At 40.5% G+C, this 26,690-nt stretch overlaps 1 protein-coding gene across 6 annotated transcripts in view; it reads left to right on the top strand.

The window, feature by feature from the left end:
- The window catches only part of LOC122539382 (interleukin-15-like), a 97,050-nt gene that overhangs the window by 46,563 nt on the left and 23,797 nt on the right, over positions 1–26,690 (top strand). For 4 of the 6 annotated variants that reach the window (XR_006309060.2, XM_043674163.2, XM_043674165.2 and 1 more), the window contains exons 6-8: positions 741–773; positions 5,517–5,657; positions 13,715–13,829. Coding sequence is in view for 5 of the 6 variants with exons in the window: in XM_043674163.2 (XP_043530098.1) it covers positions 741–773; positions 5,517–5,657; positions 13,715–13,816 (276 nt within the window). In the remaining variant the exon portion in view is untranslated. Of the gene's footprint in view, positions 1–740; positions 774–5,516; positions 5,658–13,714; positions 13,830–24,787; positions 25,164–26,690 lie in introns of those variants that run through there. The other 2 variants (XM_087980069.1, XM_043674164.2) reach the window with 2 other exon arrangements.

The raw sequence follows: 26,690 nt of genomic DNA on the forward strand, positions 1-26,690 counted from the left end.
CCAATATTATTACAAGAAGAAATGTGCCAACAGATCGTTTTACTTATCAACAAATTATACAACCATTTTAATAGGAAATCAATGTGTATTTGTGTCTGATAACATTAGCATATTTTATGTGTTACAATGAGAAGCAACATCTCTCATATTATCTCATATATCATTGTTAATTCTGTCTGTCTACCATTCCACAAATGCCCAGCTTTGTTAAACAAAGCCAGTATGCATAATTCTGAACAGGAAAGATACAGGAAGGATTTTTCTCCTAGTTGGGTTATCTAGTACAAGGGGTACTGTCTCAGAAAAGGACGTGGGTCACTTAGAATTGAAATGAAGAGGAATGTCTTTACTCTTGGGATGTTGAACCTTTTTTGAGTCTCTACGTTACTTAGAGGGTAGTGGAGACTCAGCCATTGAGTATATTTGAGACAGAGATCAATAGTTACCACATATTTCAAATATATGGGGATATGGGGAATACTATGGTATAGATGTAGGAGGTTACCGAAGACCTAGTTTACTGATGGAGCAGATTTGATGAGACAGATGGCCTTTCTCTGTTCCTATTCATATATTCTTAAAACCATTGTTTTAAATAAGTGATCGAAATAGCTGCTGATGAAATTCTACGTTTAATTCCATATGGAAATGAAAGGATACTAAACAATTAAGATTGGTTGCACACATTTTAGAATAAATATGTTTTATATTTTCATCAAAACACTTTTATTTTCTTCTAGGAATTACAATTATACACTCCTGAAGATGTACCTGTAAGTATAAGGCACTGGAATGCCGTAACTTACTGCAATAAGATAAGCTGAATGTTGGTACCCTATTATTGAGTAGATGATTGGTTACTGGATTAATAAATAGTGGAATAATCAAACAAATCTTGGAACTCTATGAACTACACAGTTTCAGTTGCAGCATAGGCTAAGGTATTCCAATGAGTTTGAGCTAAGTGGGAAATGGTTTATGGTATATACATATGTCTCTGCACAAGCCCCTGTATCCACATTTGTATGGAGCTAACTATCTCTAAATAGATTTATAACCTTGCAATAACATCTCAGATTCTTTCCCTCTAAACCTCTTGGCTGGTCATTTTACTGAAGTATTTTAATTTTTATGTGCTGGAGCAAAGTCTGCCAATCTGAACAGTAATGAATGACTAGATGCAAGCTGTGCCTAGTTCAAAATCCAGAACTGCAAATGAATGATTTCCAACATATTGCTGCCATATGAAGGAAGTTGACAATTTATGCTGGAGGGTAGACTGACTTATAACCTATGTATGTTACTGTGTGTCCTGTTTTGGTGTTGTCCACAATAGGACTGTGGTATGGCTCTTTATTAGACATCAGTGTCCAAGTGTTTACAAAGTTAGGGGTAGTGTTGATTCCTTGAACCTCTCATATCTTGGTGCAGAGTTGATTATTTAGGGATTTTAATTGCTTCTTTAATGGGAAAATTATTTGGTGATTTCGAGACATGAAAATGATGTGCTTCATAATTCAGTGCCAAGTTTTTAAGAGTAGAAGACTGCAACAACACTGCCATTATTCTAAATGGACAGAAGGCCAGACTATTTACGCATGAAAAATTGAGGGAGGTGCTCGTAGTCTGCCACATGGAACATAGTCCAGAGATTAGTGCCTTTAAGTGGATAAAGAGAAAATTGGAGGGATTGGGGAAAGTATTTTGTTTTTTATTCTTTCTTGAGGCATGGAAATCACTGGCTGAGCCAGCATTCATTTCCCATCCCTAGTTGCCCTTGAGAAGGTGATGGTGAGCTGATTTCTTGAGCTGCTGCAGTCCACATGCTGTGAGTTGACCCACAATGCCCTTAGCGAGGGAATTCCAGGATTTCGCCCAATGGCAGTGAAGGAACCTGTAGTTAGTGGTGTTCCCATGTGGCTGCTACCCATGCCCTTCTAGATGGAAGTGATCGTGGATTTGGAAGGTGCTGTTTAATGATCTTTGGTGAATTTCTGCAGTGCTCCTTCGAGATAGTATGATGCTGTTGTCCATAAGTGGAGGAAGGAATGGATGCTTGTGGATGTGGACAAAGCACGCTGTTGTATCTTAGATGGAATCAAGATTCTTGAGTGTTGTTGAAGCTGCATTCATCCAGTCAAGTGGGAGTATTCTATCACACTCCTGACTTGTGCCTTGGTGTTGGACAGGCTTTGGGGAATCAGGAAGTGAGTTAATTGCTATAGTAATCATAGCCTCTGACGTGCTCTTGTAACCACTGTGTTTAAATGATGAGTTCATTTGAGTTTCTGGTCAGTGGTAAGCCCCCAGGATGTTGATAGTGGGGGATTCAGTGACAGTAACATCATTGAATATCAAGGGCAGTGGTGAGATTGTCTCTTATTGGAGACATTGCCTGGAATTATTGTGGCATCAATGTTACTTGCTACTTGTCAAATACTACAGATCTGGTAGTATTTGAACATGGGCTGCATGGTAACTGAGTGGCTATGAATGGTGCTGAGCAATCATAGGTGAACATCCCTGCTTCTGACGTGATAATGGAGGGAAAGTAATTGATGAAGCAGTTGAAGATGGTTGGTCCTAGGACACTACCTTGAGGTACTCCTGCAGACATGTCCTAAAGCTGAGTTGACTGACTTCCAACAACCACGATCATTTTCCTATGTACCAGGTATGACTGCAACCAGCAGAGAGATTGCCCAATACCCATTGATTCCAGTTTTACTAGGGGTTCTTGATGTCACACTGGTCAAATGTGACCTTGAAGTCAAGAACAATCTCTCTCACCTTACCACTGGAATTCAGCTCTTCTGTTGATGTTTGAACCAATGAGGTCAGGAGCTGAATGGCCCTGGCAGAAACCAGATTGGCTATAACTGAGCAGGTGCTGCTTGATAGCAGGGTTAGTGACATGTTTCATTATTTTGCTAATGATCAATAGTGGACTGATGGGGGAGTTGTTGGTAGGGACCTGTGCTGCTTTTTGTGTACAGAACATCTCTGGGCAACTTTCTGCATTGTTGGGTCAATGCCAGTGTTGTAACTGTACTGGTACAGCTTGGCTAGGGGGTGACAAGTTCTGGAATACAAGTCTTCAGTGCTATTGCCAGAATGTTGTCAGGGCCCACACCTTTGCAGAATCTAGTGCCACCAGTTGTTTCTTGATATCAAGTGGGATGAGTCGAATTGACTGAAGTCTGGCATCTGTGATCCTGGGAACAATGGAAGGAGTCAAGATGGATCATCCACTTGGCACTTCTTACTGAAGAATGCTGCGAATGCTTCAGCCTTATCTTTTGTACTGATGTGCTGTTCTCTTCCGTCATTGAAGATGGGAATAGTTGTGGAGTCCTCCACCTCCAGTGAGTTATTTTAATTCTCCATCGCCATTCATGACTATTTGTTGCAGAATTGCAGAGCTCAGATCTGATCCTATGGTTGTGGGATGGCTTTGCTCTAACTATCATTTGCTTTTATGCTGTTTGGTATGCAAGTAGTCCTGTTTGATAGCTTCATCAAGTTAACACCCCAATCTAAGTCTGCTTGGTGCTGCTTCTGGGATGCCCTCCTGCACTCTCCATTTATCCAGAGTTCATCCCCTAGCTTGATGATAATGGTTGAGTGGGAGATATACTGGGCCATGAGGTTGCAGGTTAGGATGAGGTATAATTCTGCTGCTGTTGATGGCTCACAGTGCCTCATTTATGCCCAATGTGGAATTGCTTAATCTGTTCAAACGTCTATCCCAATTATCATGGTGGAGCGTATTTTCAGTGTGAGGGCTAGATTGCTTCCACAACAACTGTGCAGTGGTCATTCTTATTGATACGATCATAGAGAGATACATCTGCAGCTTGGTAAGGATGAGGTCAAGTATGTTTTACCCACTTCTTCGTCCTCGCTACACCTGCTACAGACCATTCTCTAGAACTGGACTCGAGCACTGTTTTCTCTTCACAGGTGCTGTCAGATATGCTGAATTTCTGTAGTAATTTCTGTTTTTGTTTGTTTCAAATGTCAAACATTTGCAGTTCTTCATTTTATCTCCTTTCCATTATTGTGTTCGCTAGTATTAAGTTTTCTTTCTGTAACGCTGAAAGAAAATTATAAATTGTAGAAGGTGGTAATTAAAAAGCAATACAGCACATAATTTTTATTTATTCACTTGTGGGACATGGGTGTCATTGACTGGACAGCATTTCTTGCCTGTCCCTAGCTGCCCTTGAACTGAGTGGCTTGCACATATACTATCATTCTACCACACCACTAGGGCAGCAATACCAGGGGAATGCTTTCTGCACATGCTCAGGCACTTGCCAATGTCTTGATTTCTCTAACAGCAACATTCTAGGCAGTTAATCTTTAGTTAACTTGGATAGATCTGGGGAGTTTCCCAGAGCAACTCTCTACTGCCTTTAGAATTATTAACTGGTACAACATTTGCAGATTTTTATCAATCGTCTTTCTTTCGGCAACACATCTGCTGAATTCAATTAATTGGTAATACAATGATTGTAACTTTAAATTTGGCAGCATCAGATATGTGGGCAACAGAATTGAATCAGTCAGAAATTAGGGACTAGGCAATCACTCATCTATTCAGAGAGAGATGACAAACACTGGCTTACCATTTGCAATGCCAGAATACACTAATTTTCAGTTAGAAAATGAAAATTGTGCTTTATTTACTGGAACAACTGCACTCTTTGATGCATATCATGCAGAAATATCTGCATTTCTTTGGTTACCCCAAGAGTATCAAAAACTTGACAACTTATCTGACAGCAGCATTTTCTCCTCCCTGCTCCCCTCTCCCTTTCTCCTCACATGCTACTACTCATTCTCTGTGTTTCTCACTGGGTTCTTTGTGATAGGCTCATTTCCAGACTGGATGGCAGGGAGGAAGAAGAGAAGTAAAGGCAACAGAGAAGTACCCTGTGAGCGGGTCGATGCAGGGGGATGTAAGACAAAGTGGCAGGGAGAACAGTGAGCCCATCGGGAATAGGAGGGGAGTGCTGAGTTGAAGTGATGGGATGAAAGAAGTGCTGAGGGGTGTAAGAGAAGTGGAGGGCGTGAGAAGAACATCTGGGAATGGGTTTGGGGGTGGGGTTGAGAGGGAAACAAAACAATGTGATGAGGTGCCAGTGACTGGACTAAGAGCTATTATTTGTGAATTTTGTATTCTCCATTTTGAATTCAAATTGCATCAGTTTAGACCTGTTCAGCCTGAACCATATTCCCATCTATTCTTTCATGTGTTGCCTGTTTTGCAACTGGCAGGAAAGAAGAAAAACTATCTAAGACTTGTTGTTTTACCTTGTCATTACAGCTGATTTAGTGATTGCGTGTTGACTTGACACAAACTAATGTTTTCGTAGTCATAAGGATCTACTAAAATTACTGGTTTTCTTAAATTAGAAATGGAGAATAAATATGCAAGTTCTTTTGAGACACACATATAAGTAATAAAGAAACCATTCTGATGAACCAGTCTGCTTACCTTCCTCCCCCAGAATGACTGTTTCGAAACTGCTTTGATGTGCTTCATCCAAGAGCTGAACGTTTTGCAGTTTGAGTTTGTGCTCAAGTCTTATGAATTAAAAGACAAGAATAAAATGAATAGAAATGCAAAAACATTTTCTAAATTTAATGGGGTAAGTTCCTGAGTAACTGTATCTGTGTATAACCTGTGTAGTAAACTATCTGCAGTGCAGAACTCTGAGTACCAGGGAATTACTTGAAGAAAGGAGTTGTTTAATATCTATCCAATCTCTTACGCTTGTCCAGGTTACATCTGACAGTAGGACTCCTCTTAAGTTCATCAAGAAAAATAAGCAGTGTTATTTTCCTTCCTTAATCCACATGATAGTTTACCCAGAGAGAGTTGTTTGAAACCACATCTAGTTACTTCATTAAAGAACTGAATGCTTTACTGTTTTTGAGATAGTACCATGGAGGAACAAGGAGAATTTTCTGTTTGATAACGATGATGAAATGATTAGATTAGATTAGATTAGATTCCCTACAGTGTGGAACCAGGCCCTTTGGCCCAACACGTCCACACCGACCCTTCGAAGAGTAACCCACCCAGACCCATTTCCCTCTGACTAATGCACCTAACACTATGGGCAATTTAGCTTGGCCAATTCACTGTGGAAGGAAGCCGAAGCACCCAGAGGAAACCCACGCAGACACTGGGAGAACGTGCAAACTCCACACAGTCGCCCGAGGCTGGAATTGAACCCGGGACCCTGGTGCTGTGAGGCAGCAGTGCTAACCACTGAGCCACTGTGTCGCCTACAAATAACAAACTTTTTTAATTCAGAAATTTAGCCAAAGCTAGATTCTAGCTAATCTATGCCTAAACGATAAATAAATAACTTATTTCAAATTCATTTCATTGTCAAAAAATGCATTCAAAGTGATATTCATTAGTATTTTTGTAATTTCTGTAGTAGGAGCTTGGTTAATAAGTGAGACACAGTGAAGGACATTGTACAAGAGGTATTTAAATTGGACCAAAATCAGTTAGTCTTTGTGCTCTAGTGATTTTATTTTAGTTTATTATTATGTATTTTATTTATGAAGTGCACAATGTACCAACTTTTCAGAGACCCTATGTCATTGGTGTCTTGCATTCAATAGGCACTTAATCAGAAGGTTCTGCATATTTCATCCATTTGAAAGCAGTGGACTGAATCTCAAGCAGTGCACCCATGCTTTTCCAATATGTTGGCATTCTTTGACTTGCAAAGAACATTGCAAATCATTGGATGCAATGTGTAAATGATCTACCAAAGAATGTTTGACCCTGTCAATAATATAGAATAGAGAGCTGTCTGTTCTTTCACAGACTAGATTGTGCATTATTATCCATCTGTATCATCTCTCTTCTATCTCTTCTTCCTCCTTTATTTTGTGCTCTTATAATGTCTGAAGTCTTTTGGTGATTGGAAATCAGAGACATTTTTTCTTTTCAATATGCCTGAATGAGTTTCCTGTGAAGTTTTTACTCAGGAATACGCATAATCAGGCTACAAGCTAAATAAATAACTGGAAATTTTCTAAATAAAATTGAGCATAATTGACTTGTGTGTAATTATAATGAGCCCACATCTTAATTTTTTAATGATCCTACACAGCCTAGTAGATTACTGTCAGTTCCACTTGCTCAGAGCATGTTTATATTGATGACCAGGTTTTTGGGCACAGGTACAATTATTGTCACATGAATCGGGGATACACCATCTATTCTAGCACATAGGGTTCAACCTAGCACTAGGTTGTTCTCATCCTTTCAATCCATTAATATTCCAGTACCTGTTTGAATAATTGACCAAACACCAGCTGTGCAGGCAATGCACAACTATCAGATATAGACTTAAATGTGGGTATGAAGATCACAATGACCCTTTATTACAGAGCTTGATCTTTGCAAGAACTGACTAAGGTCTTGTGTAGTCCTCTTGAAATGAATGCTAACATTGCATTTGCCTTCCTAACTGCCAACCGAACCTGCATGCTAACCTTAGGAGAATCCTGTACTATAACTCCTAAGTCCCTTTGTGCTTCAGATTTCTGAAGCCTTTCCATATTTAGAAAATATTCTATGTCCCTATTCTTCCTGGTAAAGTGCATAATCTCTCACTTTCCCATATTGTATTCCATCTACCTGTCCAGATCCTTCTGACGTCTCCTCAATTTTTCAATACTACCAGTTCCTCCTTTGTGTCATCTGCAAACTTAGCAATAATGCTTTCAGTTCCTTCATTCACTTGTTAATGCCTAATGTGAGTAGTTACTCAACACAGATCCCCGTGGAACTCCACCAATCACCAGCTGCCATCTTGAAAAGGCCTCCTTTATTTCCACTCTCTGCCTACTATCAGTGAACCAATCCATGCAAATACCTTGCACTTTACCTTTTCAAGGAATTCTAACAGATTCATCAGACATGACCTCCCTTGATTATGTCATGCAGTCTCAGCCCTACTTTACCAAGCACTTCCAAGTACTCTGCAATCTCATCCTTAATAATGGATTCTGAAATCTTACCATTGATCAAGGTCATGCTCATTGGCCTTTGGTTTCCTATCTTCTGCCTCCCTCCCTCTTAAACAGGGATGTTACAATAACCATTTTACAATCCTCTGCGGCCCTCCTGACTTCAGTGATTCCTGATAAATCACCATCAATGCCTCTACAATCTCCTAAAATATTTCCTTCTGAACTCTAAGGTGTAGTCCGTCTGGTCCAAGTATTTTATCCACTCCAGACCTTTCAGCTTCTCCAGTACCTTCTCTTTCATGATGGCCACTATGCCTACTTCTGCCCACTGACTCTCTTGAAGTTCTAGTGTGCTGCTGGTCCTTTCCACCATGAAAACTCATGCAAAGTACCTATTTGGTACCTCCAGCATTTCATTGATTCCCATTACTCCAATAATACAAAGCAAAGAGTGCAGATTGTGGAGATCTGAAATAAAAACAGAAATTGCTGGAGAAACTCAGCAGATCTGACAGCATCTGTGTGAAATAATCAGAGTTAATGTTTCAAGTTCAGTGACTCTTCATCAAAGCAAGTTCTCCAGCCTCATTTTCCAACAGTCTAATTTTCACTCTTAACACCTCCTTAGCTTTTATATGTCTAAAAAACTCTTGCATTTTTCTAGAAACTAGCTAGCTTATCCTCACATTGCATCATCTTCCCTCTTATTGTCTTTTAAGTTGTCCTCTGTTGGCTTTGAAAGGCTTCCTAATCCTGTGGTTTTCTGCTAATCTCCACCACATCGTATGCTTTTTCTTTTGCTTTTATGCTAGTGCCTGACTTCCTTTGTCAGCTTTGATTACCTTGTTGTATGCCCCTTAGTATATTTCTTCTTGGGATGAATTCTGCTGTGCCTATTTAATTATCAAATTATTCCCAGAAACTCTTGCTCTACCACCTTCCCTACTAGGCTGCTCTTTCAATCGATTCTGCCTGCTCCACTCTCATTTACTCAATTGTAATACTGTTACATCTGATTCTAGCTTCTCCCTATCAAACTATAGGGTGAATTCTATCATTTTATGGTCACTGCCTCCAGTTCCCAAAGTTTCCTAAATTCCCAAATCAAGTTTGCCTCATTACACATTATCAAATCCAGAATTGCCTGCTCCCAGGTAAGCTCTTCCACAAGCTGCTCCAAAACAAGTCTCATAGACATTCCACAAACTCCTTACCTTGGGATCTGCTAGCAAACTGATTTTCCCAAAACAAAAAGAGAAAATGCTGGAAAATCTCAGCAGGTCTGGCAGCATTTGTAAGGAGAGAAAAGAGTTGACGTTTCGAGTCTAACTGACCCTTTGTCCCTCCGGGACAACCTAGTCCACTCCTCCACCTATCGCATTTCCAACGCCCCTCCCCCAAGTCCCTCTTCCCTACCTTTTATCTTAGCCTGCTGGACACACTTTCCTCATTCCTGAAGAAGGGCTTATGCCCGAAACGTCGATTCTGCTGTTCCTTGGATGCTGCCTGACCTGCTGCGCTTTTCCAGCAACACATTTTCAGCACTCCTCCATCACACCTAACACCTCTCCCATCACACACGGCACCTTCCCATGCAATCATAGAAGGTGCAACACCTGCCCCTTTACCTCTTCCATGCTCACCATCCAAGGCCCCAGGCACTCATTTCAAATTGAGCAGCGTTTCACTTGTACCTCTTTCAATTTGGTCTATTGCATTCGTTGCTCCCAATGTGGTCTCCTCTATATCGGAGACACAAAACGCCGTCTGGGTGATCGCTTTGCTGAGCACTTTCGGTCTGTACGCAATCAGGTCCCGGACCTTCCTGTGGCTTGCCACTTAAACACACAATCCTGCTCCCATGCCCACAAGTCTGTCCTTGGCCTGCTGCCATGTTCCAGTGAAGCTCAACGCAAACTGGAGGAACAGGATCTCATCTTCCGACTAGGCACGTTACAGTCTGAGCTTTGACAAAGGGTCAGTTAGACTTGAAATGTCAGCTCTTTTCTCTCCTTACAGATGCTGCCAGACCTGCTGAGTTTTTCCAGCATTTTCACTTTTTGTTTTCAGATTCCAGCATCTGCAGTAATTTGCTTTTATCCCTTTTTTTTGTTTTTAACTGATTTTCCCAGTCTCCCAGCATATTGAAGTCCCACATCATTATTGTAATGGTCTCTTTCTTGCATGCTTTTTCTGTCTCCTGATTTATTTCCTTCCCCACATCCTGACTACTGCTTGTAAATCTGTATAACTCCTATCAGAGTCTTTTTTTTCTTTTGTGGTTCCTAAACTCTATCCTCAGATTCTGTGCTTTCCAATTCTATATCACTTCTTGTTATTGATTTAATTTCAGTTCTGATTAACCCATCTTCTGCCCATCTGTCTGTCCTTTCAATAGGACACATAGCCTTGGTTGTTTAGTTCCCAGCTGTGATCCCCTTGCAGCCTAATCTCTAGGATACCCCCAACACTGTACCCACCAATTTCAATCTGTTCTACAGGCTCATTTACCTTGTTTTGTATCCTTTGTGTATCTAAGTACAACACCCTCAGTGCCACTGACTGACCCCTTTTTCGTAGTTGTCCCCCATATCTGCTGGGAGAAAGTGAGGACTGCAGATGCTGGAGATCAGATTCGAAGAATGTGGTGTTGGAAAAGAACAGCTGGTCAGGCAGCATCCGAGGAGCAGGAGAGTCAATGTTTCGAGCATAAGCTGTCCTTCAGGAATGTGGGGGAGTGGTGTGGGCCCAAGGGGGCTGAGAGATAAAAAGGAGGAGGTGGAGCTGGTAGCTGGGAATGTAGCTGAATGTGGGGGTGAAGATGATAGGTTGAGAGGAGGGTGGAGCAGATAGGTGGGAAGGAAGATGGACAGGTAGGACAGTTCAAGAGGGTGGTGCCGAGTTGGAAGGTTGGATCTGGGATGAGATGGGAGGAGGGGAGATGAGGAAACTGGTGAAATCCATATTGATTCCATGTGGTTGAAGGTCGCAAGATGAGGCATTCTTCTTCCATGCATCAGGTGGCTAGAGTTTGGCAGTAGAGGAGGCCTAGGACTTGCATGTCCTTGGCGGAGTGGGAGCGGGGAGTTAAAGTGTTTGGCCACAGGGCAGTGGGGTTGTTTAGCGTGTGGTTCCAGAGATGTTCTCTGAAACGTTCTGCAAGTTGGCGTCCTGTCTCCCCAGTATGGAGGAGACCACATTGAGAGCAATGGGCACAGTAGATGACGTGTGTGGAAGTACAGATAAATCTCTGTTAGATCCGGAAGGATCATTTGGGGCCTTCGACAGAGGTGACATGGGTGGTATGGGCACAGGATTTGCACTTCTTGCAGTGGCAGGGGAAGGTGCTGATGGAGGGTGGATTGGTGGGGGTCTTGGACCTAACGAGGGAGTCGCAGAGGAAATGTTTTTTTCCGGAATGCAGATAGGGGTGGGAAGGGAAATATATTCCTGGTGGTGGGGTCTGTTTGTAGGTGGCGGAAATGGCAGAGGATGATAAGATGTGGTGGCGGGTGACGACTGGGGGGAGGGGCGGTTCTGTCCTTGTTGCAATTGGAGGGATGGGGTTCAAGAGCAGAGGTATGGGAAGTGGAGGAGATGTGCTGGAGGGAATCGTCAACTATGTGGGAGGGGAAGCTTTAGCGTTTGAGGAAGGAGGCCTTCTGGGATCTTCTATCGTGGAATTGGCCTTCCTGGGAGCAGATGCGGCAGTCGGAAGAATTGGGAATAAAGGATAGCATTTTTACAGGAGGCAGGATGGGAGGGGTGTAGTCCAGGTAGCTGCGAAAGTCTGCGGGTTTGTAGTAGATGTCTATGCTGAGTCGGTCACCGAAAAATGGAGATGGAGAGGACCAAGAAGGGGAGGGAGGTGTCTGAGATGGTCCAGGTGAATTTGAGGTCGGGCTGGAAGGTGTTGGTGATGTTGATGAACTGTTCAACCTCCTCTTGGGAGCATGAAGTGGTGCCTATAAAGTTATCGATGTAGCAGAGGAAAAGGTGGGGAATGGTGCTGGTGTAGCTGCGGAAGATGAATTGTTGTACGTACCCGATGAAGGGGCAGGCATAGCTGGGACCTATGTGTGTTCCAATGCCTACCCCTTTGGTCTGGAGGAAGTGGAAGGATCCACACGGGATCAATGTGGATTTCACCAGCTTCCTCACCAGGCCCCCGGCACAATATTCCTGAACCAACCTTCCAACTCAGCACCACCCTTTTGAACTGTCCTACCTGTCTCTCTTCTTTCCCACCTATCCGTTCCACCATCCTCTCCAAACTGTCACCTTCACCCTTACCTTCATTAACCTATTGCATTCCCAGCTACCTTTCCCAGCCTCACACTCCCCTCCCATTTATCTCTCAGCCCCCTTTGGACCCCATCCACCTACATTCCTGACTTATGCTCGAAATGTTGACTCTCCTGCTCCTTGGATACTGCCTGACCCCTATATCTGCTGTTGCTGAAGTTACATTGCTGAGCCTTTTCATATTCTCTGACCTATTACTTGTTCTAGAAACTTTAATAACCTCTGCTGAGCCCTCCCTCCTTTAATGTTTTCCATAATTTTCTATATGACATGGGCAGTATGGTGGCAAGATGGTTAGCATACTGCCTTACAGTGCCAGGGACCCAGGTTTGATTCCAGTGTCAGGCAACTGTCTCTCTGAGTTTGCATATCCTCCTGTATCTATGTTGGTTTCCTTCAGGTGCTCTGGTTTCCACCCACAGTCCAAAGATGTACAAGTTGGATTGGATTGACCACGTTTTAAAAAAAAAGCCATGTAATGCCCAGGGAGGTGTTCACTCGGTGGATTAGCCACAGTAAATGCATGATTATGGGGATAAGGTGGGATTCTCTTTGGAGGGCCAAGTTGCCTCTATCTGCACTGTAGAGGTTCAATGCAATTTGGATCAACTTGCCCACTATTTAGTTTAAAACCCCATACACAGCACTAGTTAGGCATGAACTCACATGAGCCAGAAATTTGAGCATGATTTGACGTCAGTGAAATTTTATCTCCAATTTGTGCTCCTGCAGGAAATTTAAGACGTAAACCTAGAGGGGCACTTGAATGTTTTGGCACAGTTTAAAGAAGGCTCATAACCGTCTTTCTGTTTAATTCCAGATTGTTCTCCTCAGTTCAATATGACCTGAATAGAATTACCCACACTTAATGTGGGATAATTTCTATTGTTTGTCATTCACATGGAGATTGTGACCACGTGTATTAACACCATATTTATAATATCACTGTAAATAGATCAGGGAAGAAATCAGCAACTTTTTGATTCTTTCTGCTGTTCACTGGACATGAAAATAATTCTTCTCATTGTCTAGGTTGTCTTTCAATGCAAACAGCTAAGTTTCACACATCTAATCCATACCTCAGATCAAAAACATTGCATTATAGTTGAACGTCTCATTTGATTAACTTTTTAGTGTTCTATGCTCTGATTTCTTTTTGATTAACATTTGGAATTTATCTTATTTTTACTCCTTTCATCTCCTTTTCTATTCTGCCTTGTCTGTTTGCATACACACCTGTATCCAACCTCTCTCAGTTTTCATAGCTCTAAATCTGTCCTGCTATTTTAAAAGTAGGATGTGCTTTATTTCAACAATTGATTAGGTTAATCAAGATTTATTACATTAAAATTGCCTTATAAAGTTTTGTTGTAGTTCTAAACTTGTGTTTTTAATACAGCAGAAGAACTGCAAAATCTGTGAAACATTCCAAGAAAAAAATGCAACACATTTTCTAGAGGCTTTTCAAAAACATCTCCAAAAAGGGTATAAACAAAGATAGATCATGTTGTACGGTATGTAAATAGTGAATTGTGAAAAGCTATTTTTATAAATGCTCATTGTATTTAACTTAGCCTTGCTGTATTGTATGTAAATACAGAATTCATGTTTATAGTTTTTATAAAAATGTCTACAATATAATCTTTTATAAATGAAGAATCTATGAATTCCATTATATGGATTTTGTAACGTGTACCATATGTAGTTAGTGTATTAAAGCTGTTAAATTAAAGACTGTATTCTAATCCAGTCATTAAGGATGTGAAGACATATCAGAACCTATTCTAACCATAACAGTCAATGATGTTAAGGAGAATCCAGGCCTGGGGTTATTAATTTCTGTTAGCCCATCTATTTAACAAGCAGATTGAGGTATTACTGGAATGTATTTTTGAAAACAATTAACTTAAAATTGCAAAAGAATTTTCTTCTTTTGAACTAAGAGTAATGCTCTTCACTGTCACTTCCATCCTTTATCTCCTTCACCATCAACTTTGAGTTTGATCCCATGGTGAAGGTTGATGGAATCAGAAGGAGACCATTCAGCATAGTTTGCCTCAGCAGGAATAGGCAGGTTTCCAATACTGTACACTAAGCCATAAAACAATACACTGGATGAGCAACGTGGTGTGGTTCCTGTTTGATAAACCTGCTTCTCCTCTTTCACATTTTCATGTATTTCTGTGTATTTTGAGTTTTTTATATAATGAGCAAGAATTATCAGATGACTGACTTGCCCAACCCACCACCTGATGAGTTCATATGAAGGCGGCCATTTAATGTTCCAAGAAGATGTCAGTCCTCCCACCTCAGAGTGCTGTAAGCCAATGTGATTGGCTAGCAGTACCAATGGTCGCAATGACCACGACTGTGACTACACGCAGCCCTCAATTTCCAAATACTGGGGTTTTGGACCAGGGTAAGTGTAGGCATGGTTCACAGTGACAGGGGAGAGGGTGTAGAGACAGCCTGTCAGGGCTTGGAGGAAGGCTGGTGAATGGGAGGGAGCCCCTTGGCAGACTGTTCATGGTGGGGAGGGCTGGGGCATGTCCGAAGTGAAAGGGTAGCCCTTGAGGCAGATGCCCCACATGGTTTGCTTGTTATACTCCCTACAGGTCAAAACCTCGGCCTGTTGGTGACATAATGTCAATAAGTCAATTAGTTGTCTACGTAAGAGCCTCCGTTAGCAGTGAGGTGGCCTTAAGTGGGATTCCATGACACCCCTGCCATCAAACCCACCAAGGGTGAGAGTATTAAATTTCATACAGTGTCTTTGATTTAAGCTACTTTGCAAAAAACAAATCAACAATTGACTTATGTGACTGGGCTTTCACATCATGATGCTGTTAGTAGATCACAAATTACTTTACAATTAGGAAAACCAGACTCTGTTTTATATTACTACATTATACATGTAAATCATAATTCCCGTAAATTTTTTTCCAGTATTTTTTCATAGCTCCGCCACATCCCATATCATACTGAAATACAGTATTAAACATTGTTGGAAATCACTTTGATTTAAAAGTAATTTTCCCAATGGGCAACACAGAAAGACACAAGCTAGATTCATTGTCTGGCATATTTTTAGCTGAAGAGTGGGCACTCTCATTCCATGAATCTGTGTTCTCACAGGAGATGTCATACATCCTTAGTAGATACATCAAACTAGGCTCATTTTATTGTGGGCGAGAGGAAAGTCAAGAACTGATGTAGTTGTCAAAACTATTTGTCTTGTCATTAATCTATCCACTCCAGGGATGGTCCATACACCACATAACACTAGTCTACCAATCTGAAATTGCCAATTTACATCTCCATGACAGTCTATTAATTTGAATAAAATGGAGTGAGGATGAACGCTGAGTCTGACATATATACATGCTTGTTGTAGACACCTGCACATCTTGGCAGAGTTGTTAATGGGTCCAGGAAAACATTCTGTGCTAAGTAAGTGAAAACAAATGGGTGTGGGGTGGATTCATAAACAAAAGTGTGGAGCCATAAATGTACAGTTTTTAAAATTATATCTTGCACAGTAAAAAAAAAGTTTTAGTCCTAGAAAGAATAGTCGATGTTCAATTTATATGCATTTTATATTTCAAAAGTTCCTGCAGTTTTGTGTTCACTCCTTTTCATCCTTGTTTTCCCTTTTGAGTTTATGCCTGTCACTGTTCAATAGTTTACTGTGCAGACCCCTCCATAGTTTGTGTTCTTTCAAAGTAATATCTTCAGCATACATATAAGTCTTCCATTAAGTTGCAATCCTGAAGAAGTAACCAGACCAATCATAAAACTACATGTTTGTTTATAAGCCAAGGTTAGCTGCATTTTTTTAAAAAGTGTTCATTTCTTCATTATAGTTTTAGTTGGGTTTGGGGACAGCCTTTTGCAGTTGGGCATTTAAATCATCACCTGAATTATTAATTGTTTTAGTATTAATCTATCATAATCATTTCTAATTGACTTTTGCAGGGTCCTTTTAACCAATTAGGAACAGTTCGCTGTGTTGTGCATAGCATTTTCAAAACTCCGACTTGCCTAGAATCATGATTTTAAGTAAAAAGTGTATTTGCAGTGAAGATAAATAATGACCTATTCATATTTATGCAGTAATATTATTGGTCCTGGCACTGAAGATCTTTTTCCACATAAAATGTGATAGTTCTGAATTGGAATGGAGATATGTTATTGATTATTATAAAATTGATAATTTTATGTACACAAGTAAGGAAATGTTGAAGATTTTCCATTAAAATACATAAGATTCCTACTATAACTCAATTAAAAACCTGTTTTTACATGAATGAAATTCAATAATTAGTACTGAATTTCAGCCATTGCTGATTCATGATCTAGAGAAATTATTTCATCAATTGGCAAATAAATTCAATTGATTCCAGTTAGCCAAAGGGAGCAACCAGCTAAGGTTTTGCACACTTGATGCTTCGGAGAACAAAAGCAGCACATTTTCAGTACATTTAAAACAAATCTTGTTCCCAAAGCAAATATTTTTGAGATTTGTTTTCTCTTCAGTTTTCATGATTGTACACAACAATGAGAAAAGTTCAGAAGTAATTTCAAATTCCGAAATATTATTCTTGGATGGCGATCAAGAAGATAATGTCTGTAAGAACAATTGCAATTTAGTTATTTAAGTTTGAAATAACACCAGTTGTTATTTTTGATGGGACACAACCATTATTCTGTTTGTAAAATTGGACTTGAGTTAATTTCATGTCAGTGGTTACATTCAAGAAACTAAAACTTACCCACATGTATGTGATCAGACGAAACTGATAAGCATAGTGCCAGATTATATAATTTCGGATATGCTGCTGGAGCTGTTCCCAGATGTTGACATTTATCTAAGTCATTAGCTCAGCCATATCACCATAGGTAGAACTTCACACGCTATGTCATATACATTTAAATTGAATGTGTTGTGGAAATCAAAATCCAACTTTAATTAGATCATGAAGTTGGGAAGATTGGGAAGATTGGGAAAAAATATCTGGAGGTGATAGCAAGCAAGGGGAGTTGATTTAGAAAATGGCAAGAAGGAACATTTTTATTTATTTATATCTCTCCTTGTATAGGCATTGAGGATGCATAAAATGTGAGGCTTGGAGGAGCACAGAATTGTTGACCTGGAGGAGGTTACAGAAATGGGGAGGAGTAAGACCATGGAAGGAATTGAATATAAGAATGAGAATTTTGAATTTAACATGTTGCCAGATGAAGAGAAGATGTAGACAGGGAAGCATAGCAGCAATGGGTGAATAATACACTGAGTTAAAGTATGGGCCATAGAATGTTTGAGGTCAGAGTTTATATTGAGTTACAGGTAATAAGAGTCATGAATGAGGGTTTTACAGTGGATGGGTTGAGGAAGGATGGAGATGGATGATATTACAAAGGTAAAAGATGTCAGTCTCAGCTATGGGATAGAAATGGTCAGAACGTCATTGAAGTCAAACACAAACCTAAGGTTGCAAACACCCTGGCTCAATATCAAAAAGTTGCCAGAAAGAGAGATGGAATTGGTGGTTACGGAACAGAGCTTGAGTGAGGATGAACACAAATGGCTTTGGCCTTCACAACACTTTTTGTTAAACTGCTTATCAGTTCCTGGATGTTGGACAGTGTAACACACAAGGGACAATAGCAACATAAAAAATGATGAAGTGGAGACAGAGTTGAAAACTTTTGGTGAACACTTGGAATTGAAGTTCGGGCAGGAGATTGCCCAGTGGTTTGGGAGAAATGAGGGATGTCAGTTCATGGATCAAACTTTGCAGTAGCAAAGAAAGTACACAAGATTCTTACACTCGTGGAGGTGGGAGTTGAGTAGAGGAATGGTACAGGATAGCAGATCATACTAGAGAAAAGAACAGGCTTTACTTTGTATTTCAAGGTGATTTTTGATGTTTTAGCAAATGAACTTGGGCAGGGTAGGACTTCATGTGCTGTAGTCAGATCTGGTGGTAAATGGAGCAGTTCTTTGCCATAGACGTTCAATTCTGCACAATTGAAATTGAGGTTGGTTGGAAATAAGGACCATATTGGGGTGGGGAGGGTGGGTGTTGCATGGCACCGACAGGGTGAGGATATATTTTAATGGCTTCAAAGGTGGATTCATGATGTAGTTGAGAAGTTGTAGAAAGTTCAATGAATGAAAGCCAATGCTTAGACAGTTGAAAGTTTGAAAGTTTGAAAGTGTTGTTACAAGTAACTTGAGGGTAAATTTGTTCCAGTATCGGGCACAAGGAAGTAGCTTTAGGAGGGGTAAGGAAGATGTGGTGGAGACTCAAAAAGGTGGGATTAAAGTTGACTTTAATTATGAATGATGAATAGCAAGGAGAGAGGTTGAGGGAGTGACTATGAATATGGCCAGAGTACATTTAATGGAAGCAGAAATTTAAGAGGGGACAAATGACAATAAAGTTTGAGGTAAGAGAGCATAATAAGGTAAGAGGAAGTTTTAAATTACTGAACACAAGCAGTCACACAGCAGAGTTTAAGTGAGGGAAGCATTATAAACAGCTTAATGGAAATCTTGGCATATGACTGATAGGGACCAAGGATTTTAAATGACAGGTGTGAAGAATGGAACAAGACAAGAAGATCAAACATCAAAGAGGAGAAAGGAAATAAATGAACTAGTGCCACTGCGACAGTTGGAGTCAGGCAGTGTATAGCCAGGCAAGGGGCTTTAATAAGAATAAGTCTGGTAAGACCATGATACTGATCACACCATTCATAGTAAGTTCTTAGATTGCAAAATAATTGTTCACAGGGGAATATTTTTTGGAAGAGGTATTGAAAGGTCTTTTGAGAGCTGATCTGTTGCCAGAGACCACAGGGTATTAATAGTGGAACAAGTAGGGTGACAATTTATGCACCAGGAAAAGTGCTGGATCAGAAGCTATGAGAGTCTAGGACAATGCAACTGTTTGAAAGGAGGTACTGAAGCAGTGGACCCTTCTGTGAATACCCAGCCAAGAGATATAGAAGGATGCAACAGAACTGTTCAAGAGGGAGTCAACATTGGAATGATAGAAAAATAAGAAAGACATCTATAAAAGTATAATGTAATCCAAAGTCTACATTGATTTATGAGAAGGAAATCATGTTTGATAAATCTATTAAATTTCTTTGAGGATTTAACAAACAGGGTAGATAAAAGGAAACTTAATAGATTTGGTATATTCAGAATTCCAAACTGCATTCAATAATATGCCATATAAAAAATTACTAAATAAAATATTAGCTCATGATGTTGGGGGCTAGACATTAATATAGTTAGAAGATTGGCTAAGCTAACAGAAAGCAACGTTTGGATATAAATTCAGGTTGGCTAGCTATAATTAGTGGAATGTCACAGGAATCAGAATTTGGGCCTTAACTAATTATGATCTAAACTAATGAGTTGGTGGTAAGTCATTGTAGGCATATATGCTGTCAATGCAAAGATAGAGAGAGAAGTAAGTAGTGAGGAAGACAATGATTCTCAAAATTAATATGATAGATCTATTGAAATATAGGCAAAAATTTGTTAGGTGGAGTATAATATGAAAAATGTAAAGCTGTTCAGTTTGACAAGAACAATAGAAAAGCAAATTATTATTTAAATGGAGAGAGATTGGAATGCTACTGTAAATTGATGTCCTTGTACATGAAAACCAAAAGATTATTATTTAGGTAAAGCACACAGTTGAAAAAGCAAATGGAATATTGGCATTCATTGGAAAGGAAAAGAGATGCAGTGTATAAGTAGAGAAGCCTTATTACAATTATATAGGGTTTTGGTGACACCACACCAAGACTACTAAATACAGTTTTAGTTTCCTCACTTAAGAATATTTAGAGGCAACTCAGAAAAAGTTCACAAGGTTGATTCCTGGAATGAATGACTTGGATTATGAGGAAAGGTTGAGCATGTTTGGACAGTGCTAATTGGATTTTAGAACAATGAGAAGTCATCTTTTTAGCAGGTTTATAGGCAGAGCGATCTGTTCCTGCTTCTATTAAATCATAAGATAAAGGAGTAGATTTAGGCCATTTGGCCTGTCGACTTTGCTCTGCCATTTGATCATTTGATGATGTGTTTCTTAACCCTATTCTCCTCCCTTCTCCCCATAATCCTTAATCCCCTTACCAATCAAAAACATTTGTACCTCTATCTTAAATATATTTAATGACTCGGCCTTCACAACCTTCTGAGGCTATAATTTCCACAGGTTTACCTCCAGCTGAGGAAATTCTACTTCGCCTCAGTTCTAAAGGTCATTACTTCACCGAGGCCTCTCAGTATTTTGTCAGTTCATTCGATGCTCCTCATGCTTCTAAACTCCATTAAGTACAGGCCCAGAGTCCTCAACTGCTCCTCTGGAGCTCCTCCAAGGCCAGCACATCCTTCCTTAGATACAGTACCCAAAACTCACAATATTTCAAGTGTCGTCTGACGAAAACCTTACACAGCCTCAGCTGTTCTATTCTTGCCTTCATGATATGAATGCTGACATTGCATTTTTCTTCCTAATCGCCAACAGACCTGCATGTTTACCTTAAGAGAATCCTGAACTAGACTCTCAAGTCCTTTGTGCTTCAGATTTCTGAAGCCTTTCCGTGTTTAGAAAATAGTCTGTCTCTATTCTTCTGACCAAAGTGTATTAGCTCAAGCTTTCCCACGTTGTATTCTACCTGCCACTTCTTTGCCCACTCACCATGTCCAAGTCCTCTGCAAGGGCTAATGCCCGAAACGTTGATTCTCCTGTTCCCTAGATGCTGCCTGACCTGCTGCGCTTTTCCAGCAACACATTTCCATCTCTGATCTCCAGCATCTGCAGACCTCACTTTCTCCCCAAGTCCTCTGCAGCCTCCTTGCTTCCTCAACACTATCTATCCCTCCTTGCTGTGGTTCTGTTCGCCGAGCTGGACGTTTTTGTTGCAAACGTTTCGTCCCCTGTCTAGGTGACATCCTCAGTGCTTGGGAGCCTCCTGTGAAGCGCTTCTGTGGTGTTTCCTCCGGCATTTATAGTAGCCTGTCCCTGCCGCTTCCGGTTGTCAGTTTCAGCTGTCCGCTGTAGTGGCCGGTATATTGGGTCCAGGTCGATGTGTTTGTTGATGGAGTTTATGGATGAGTGCCATGCTTCTAGGAATTCCCTGGCTGTTCTTTGTTTGGCTTGCCCTATAATGGTAGTGTTGTCCCAGTCAAATTCATGTTGCTTGTCGTCTGTGTGTGTGGCTACTAGGGATAGCTGGTCGTGTCGTTTCGTGGCTAGTTGATGTTCGTGGATGCGGATCGTTAGCTGTCTTCCTGTTTGTCCTAATATAGTGTTTTGTGCAGTCCTTGCATGGGATTTTGTACACTACATTAGTTTTGCTCATGCTGGGTATCGGGCCCTTCGTTCTGGTGAGTTGTTGTCTGAGTGTGGCTGTTGGTTTGTGTGCTGTTATAAGTCCTAGTGGTCGTAGTAGTCTGGCTGTCAGTTCAGAGATGTTCTTGATGTATGGTAGTGTGGCTAGTCCTTTGGGTTGCGGCATGTCCTCGTTCCGTTGTCTTTCCCTTAGGCATCTGTTGATGAAATTGCGAGGATATCCGTTTTTGGCGAATACCTTGTATAGGTGTTCCTCTTCCTCTTTTTGCAGTTCTGGTGTGCTGCAGTGTGTTGTGGCCCTTTTGAATAGTGTCTTGATGCAACTTCGTTTGTGTTGTGCAATATCCTCAGTTCCTTTCTCCTGATAGTTAATGTAACCAGCATTAACTGTATGTAACTGTATAATGTGAATAGTTGTGGTCCCAACTCTGTCTTCTGCCAGTCAGCCACTTCTCTTTGCATGTAAGTGCCTGTCTGTAACACCATGGACTCTTATTTAGCAGTTTCCGGTGCCGCACACCATCAAAGACCTTCTGGAACTGCTTCTAATCATATTGAAACATGTAACTATTCAAAGGAGCTTCATGGGTTAACTATTTCAAGGATTAAGGAGTACAGTTTAAAAATAAGTGATTTCCTAATTAAGACAGAAGAATTTTTGTCAGAGGGTCATTAAACTTTGAAATTTCCTTTCCTAGAGAGCAATGAAGGCGTATCATTGATTATGTTCAATGCTGAGTTAGACAAATGTTAAATCTAAGAAGAAGGCAAGGTGTGCAGGCTGGGAATGATAATGTCATAATCAGATTAGCCATGATTGTATTGATTGGCAGAGCAGGCTTGAGGACCCACATAGAAAGATAGCAATGCAGGAACTGGAGAAGCCATTCAGCCCTTTGAGCCATTCACTATGATCATGTGGTGTAACTCCACTTAGCTGCCTTTGGCTCATATCTCTTAATACCTTTGCTTAACAAAAATTATCTATCTCAAGTTTCAAATTAATCATTGATCTAGCATCCACTGCTGTTTGTGAAAGAGAGTTCCAAACATCTACCATCCATTGTGTATAGAAGTGTTTCCTAACATCTCTCCTGGACTGTCAAGCCTTAATTTTTAGACTATGCCCCCTATTTCTAGAATTCCAAACCAGTGGAAGTAGTTTATTTTTGTTTACCCTCTCCTCCTTGTTATTAACTTAGAGTTATAGTCATACTACGAAAACAGACTTTTCGATTCAAGTCGTCCATGCCGACCAGATGTCCTAACCTAATCTAGTCCCATTTACCAGCACTTGGCCCATATCCCTCTAAACCTTTCCTATTCATATACCCATCCATGTGCCTTTTAAAAGCTGTAACTGTACCAGCCTCCACCAGTTCCTCTGACAGCTCATTCCATACACACACCACTCTGCGTGAAGAAGTTGCCCCTAAAGTCCCTTCTAATTTATCCCTCTCACTCTAAACCTATGCCGTCGAGTTCGAGACTCCGCCACCCCAGGGAAAAGACCTTGTCTGTTTACCCTAATCCCAGCCTATTCAGCCTCTCCCTGTAGCTTAAATCCTCCAACCCTGGCAACATTTTTGTAAATCTTTTCTGAAGCCTTTCAAGTTTCACAACATCCTACTGATAGGAGGGAGATCACAATTGCACACAATATCCAAAAGTGGCCTAATCAATGTCCTGTACAGTCTCAACATGACCTCCCGACTCCTGTACTCAATGCTCTGTTCAATAAAGGAAAGCATTCCAAACGCCTTCTTCACTATCCTATCTACCTGCGACTCCACTTTGAAGGATCTATGAACCTGCGAACTAAGGTCTCTTTGTTCAGCAACACTCTCCAGGACCTTATCATTAAGTGTATAAATCCTGCCCCGATTTGCCTTTCCAAAATGCAGCACCTCTCATTTATCTAAATTAAACTCCATCTGCCACTCCTTAGCCCATTGACCCTTCTGATCAAGAACCTGAAATAACCTCCTGCGCTATCCACTATACCTCCAATTTTGGTGTCAACTGCAAATTTATTAGCCATATGTTCGCATCCAAATCATTCATATAAATTTGAAAACTTTAATCAGATCTTTTCTTAAACTGTTATGTTCTAGGAAAAACAGGCCTAATTTGTCCAACCTCTCCTCATAACATAACCCCTGAAGTCCAGGTATCATTCTTGTCAGCTTACGTTGTATTCCCTCCAAGGCCAGTATATCTTTCAGAAGGTGTGGTGTCCAAATCTGCTTACTATTCCAAGTGAGGTTTAACCAGGTTTTTCTTTATAACTGCAGTATAACTTCTGCATCCTAATACTTCCAATCCTCTTGATATAAAGGCCAGCATTCCATTAGCTTTCTTGATTACTTTCTGCACCTGTTTGTGGCATTTTAATGATCTATACTCCCAAGTCTCGTAGGACATCCACTGTATTTAACTTCATACCATCTAATCTGTTCTTTTTCAGTCCAAAATAGAAAACCTCATACTTGCTGACATTGAATTCCAATTGCCCCAGTTTTTTTCCATTTACCTTGTCTATCAATATCTTTTTGTAATTTTATGCTGTCACCTAAATTGTCTGCAATGCCCCCTAACTTTGTGTCATCAGCAGATTTGAATATCTGAGTTTTGCTGCAATTGTCAAAAGTAATTAATAAATAATGTGAATGACTGAGGCCCTAATACACATACTTTTGGGGCACCCTGGTCACACCCTTCCAATTTGAGTTTCTGCCCATTATTGCCTGTCACTCACATAATTTCTCAGCCATGTCAGTAAGTTGCCCTCAATTCCATGGAAATCTACATTAGTTAACAGTCTCTTAAGTATGGCAATGTCAGTCTAGAAGTCTATATAAACAACATCTGAAGGTATTCCCTGTCCACCACCTTAGTCATCTCTTCAAAAAAAATTCAAATAAGGTATGTCAGGCCTGATGTTCTTGTCATAAATCCATGCTGGTTGTTCCTGATTAACTGAAAATTTGAGGCGTTCAGTCGGTCTATCGTTGATTAATGGCTCCAACAATTTCCCCAACACAAATGTTAGACTTTAATTCCTTGGTTTTCTTCTTTCCTTCTAAAAGGTGGAGTGTCGTGCAAGTTTCCAGTCTAGATGGGTGACTCATGTATCTAGGGATCTCTGAAAGAAAGTTAGAGCATCTACAATGTATGTCCCCTACTTCCTTTTAACACCCTTCAGTGAAAACTGTCGGGTCCTGGGATTTGTCACTCTTTAATTCTATTAATTTTCTAATGACTGTTCTACCCATGTTGATAGTTTTTTTCAGTCCCTGTCCCCCAATCCACTATTAATTTTCTTGGACTTCTGGCAAACTATCCTCCTTTTCTACTGTAATTCCTGAGGAAAAGTAATTATTCAACATGTCTGCCATTTCCGCATAATTATTGACAATATCCCCACTTTCAGTTCTTTAGTGGGCCATTGTTGCTCATGAACACCCACTTTTCCTTTATGTAACAATAAAATTTCTTTTTATAGATGTTGATGTTTCTGGCAAATTTTCTTATGTGATCCCTCTTAGTAGCTCTTATAAATTGCCTTGTGGCCCTTTGCTGCTCTTTGTGTTGATCGCATTCATCAGGATCTGTACTGTTTTTTTGCATCTTTTATAAGCCCTTTCTTTTAGTTTTAAGCTGTCCTTTATCTCTTCAATTGTCCATGGCTGTTCAAGGTCATGATTTTTCTGTGAAGTGGAGCTTTTCTCTCAGAGGCATAATCTGATTTTGTACTGTTAAATATTCCTTTAAACATCCTTGGCTGTTCTTCTGTTGTTTTGCCCATTTGCAGTTTTCTCTGTCTCATCACATTTAAAGTCAACATTCCCTAAATCTAAAACTCTAGTTGCTAATTCATGTTGTTCATTTTCAAATGATACATTGCCCTCATCATTCAAGATCACTACTTGATAAATGTTCATACATAATTAGGTCACTAATTGAACCCAGCTCATTACTAAATCCAATATTGCTTGGCCCCTTGAAGCATTCCAGAACCTAACACTGACACACTCCAGAAATTCACTACCTTTGTTACAGGTGTTTATCTGCCTCTCTCAATCTGTGTTAAAATCCTCCATCAATACCACTGTTTGCTATGCACTAGCCCAAGTCCTTCATTTAAACTATCTAACACATCTGAGGGGCGAACAGAAGGTCTAACACATTGCCTGTTGCAATTTCAGATCCTTCACTGTTCCTCCGTTCCACCCACATGTTCTTCACTGAATGCTTTCCCTCATCATATCCTCCCTCACCACTGAAATACTTTTATTTCTAATCAGTAAGGCCACACCACCTCCTCTGCCATTTCCCCTATCCATCCTGTAAACCTTCTAACCTGGTATATTTAATTTCCAATCCTGACCACCCTGTAGCCAAGTCTCAGTAATGGCTACTATATCATCATTTCCAATTTGAATTTGTAGCTTGCTTAATTTATTCCTTACACTCCATTCAATTTGTATGTGGAACTCTTGTTTGAGCCATACAATCTAATCTGTCCCTGAGCATTGGTGCTTTATGCATCTGTTTATTATTTCTCTCTTCTAGTTTAATCAACATACTTCTTATAAGTTTGCCATTACCTGCTGTACATGAAGTAGGTTTCCTGTCTGTTTTTTAACTCTGCCATTTTCTTTGATTTTGAAACTTCCCTTGAGCCTCCTCCAACCTGTGCCCCATTTACTCTCAGATTTAAAATTAACAATTGATCAAGCAGCTCTGGCCTCTGGTGAGTGACAATTCCCAGCCTCTGGTGACAACTCCTGGCTTGGCTTGGTGGCCTCCCGGCCTGGCATAGTGTCCTCCCGGCCTGGCGCAGAGACTTTCTGCAGTGATCTCCTGCTGTGGCCCCCAGTGACCTCCCAGCCTCCCGCAGCGACTTCCCAACCTCCCATAGTGGCCTCCTGGCATTGGCACAGCAACCTTCAGCGTGGCGTGGTGACCTCCTGGCTTGGCACAGTAGCC

The sequence above is a fragment of the Chiloscyllium plagiosum genome, unplaced genomic scaffold (genome assembly GCF_037043375.1).
Source record: "Chiloscyllium plagiosum isolate Xiang-an unplaced genomic scaffold, Cpla_swu_hap1 HiC_scaffold_36, whole genome shotgun sequence".
In the NCBI taxonomy this organism is placed as follows: Eukaryota; Metazoa; Chordata; class Chondrichthyes; order Orectolobiformes; family Hemiscylliidae; genus Chiloscyllium; species Chiloscyllium plagiosum.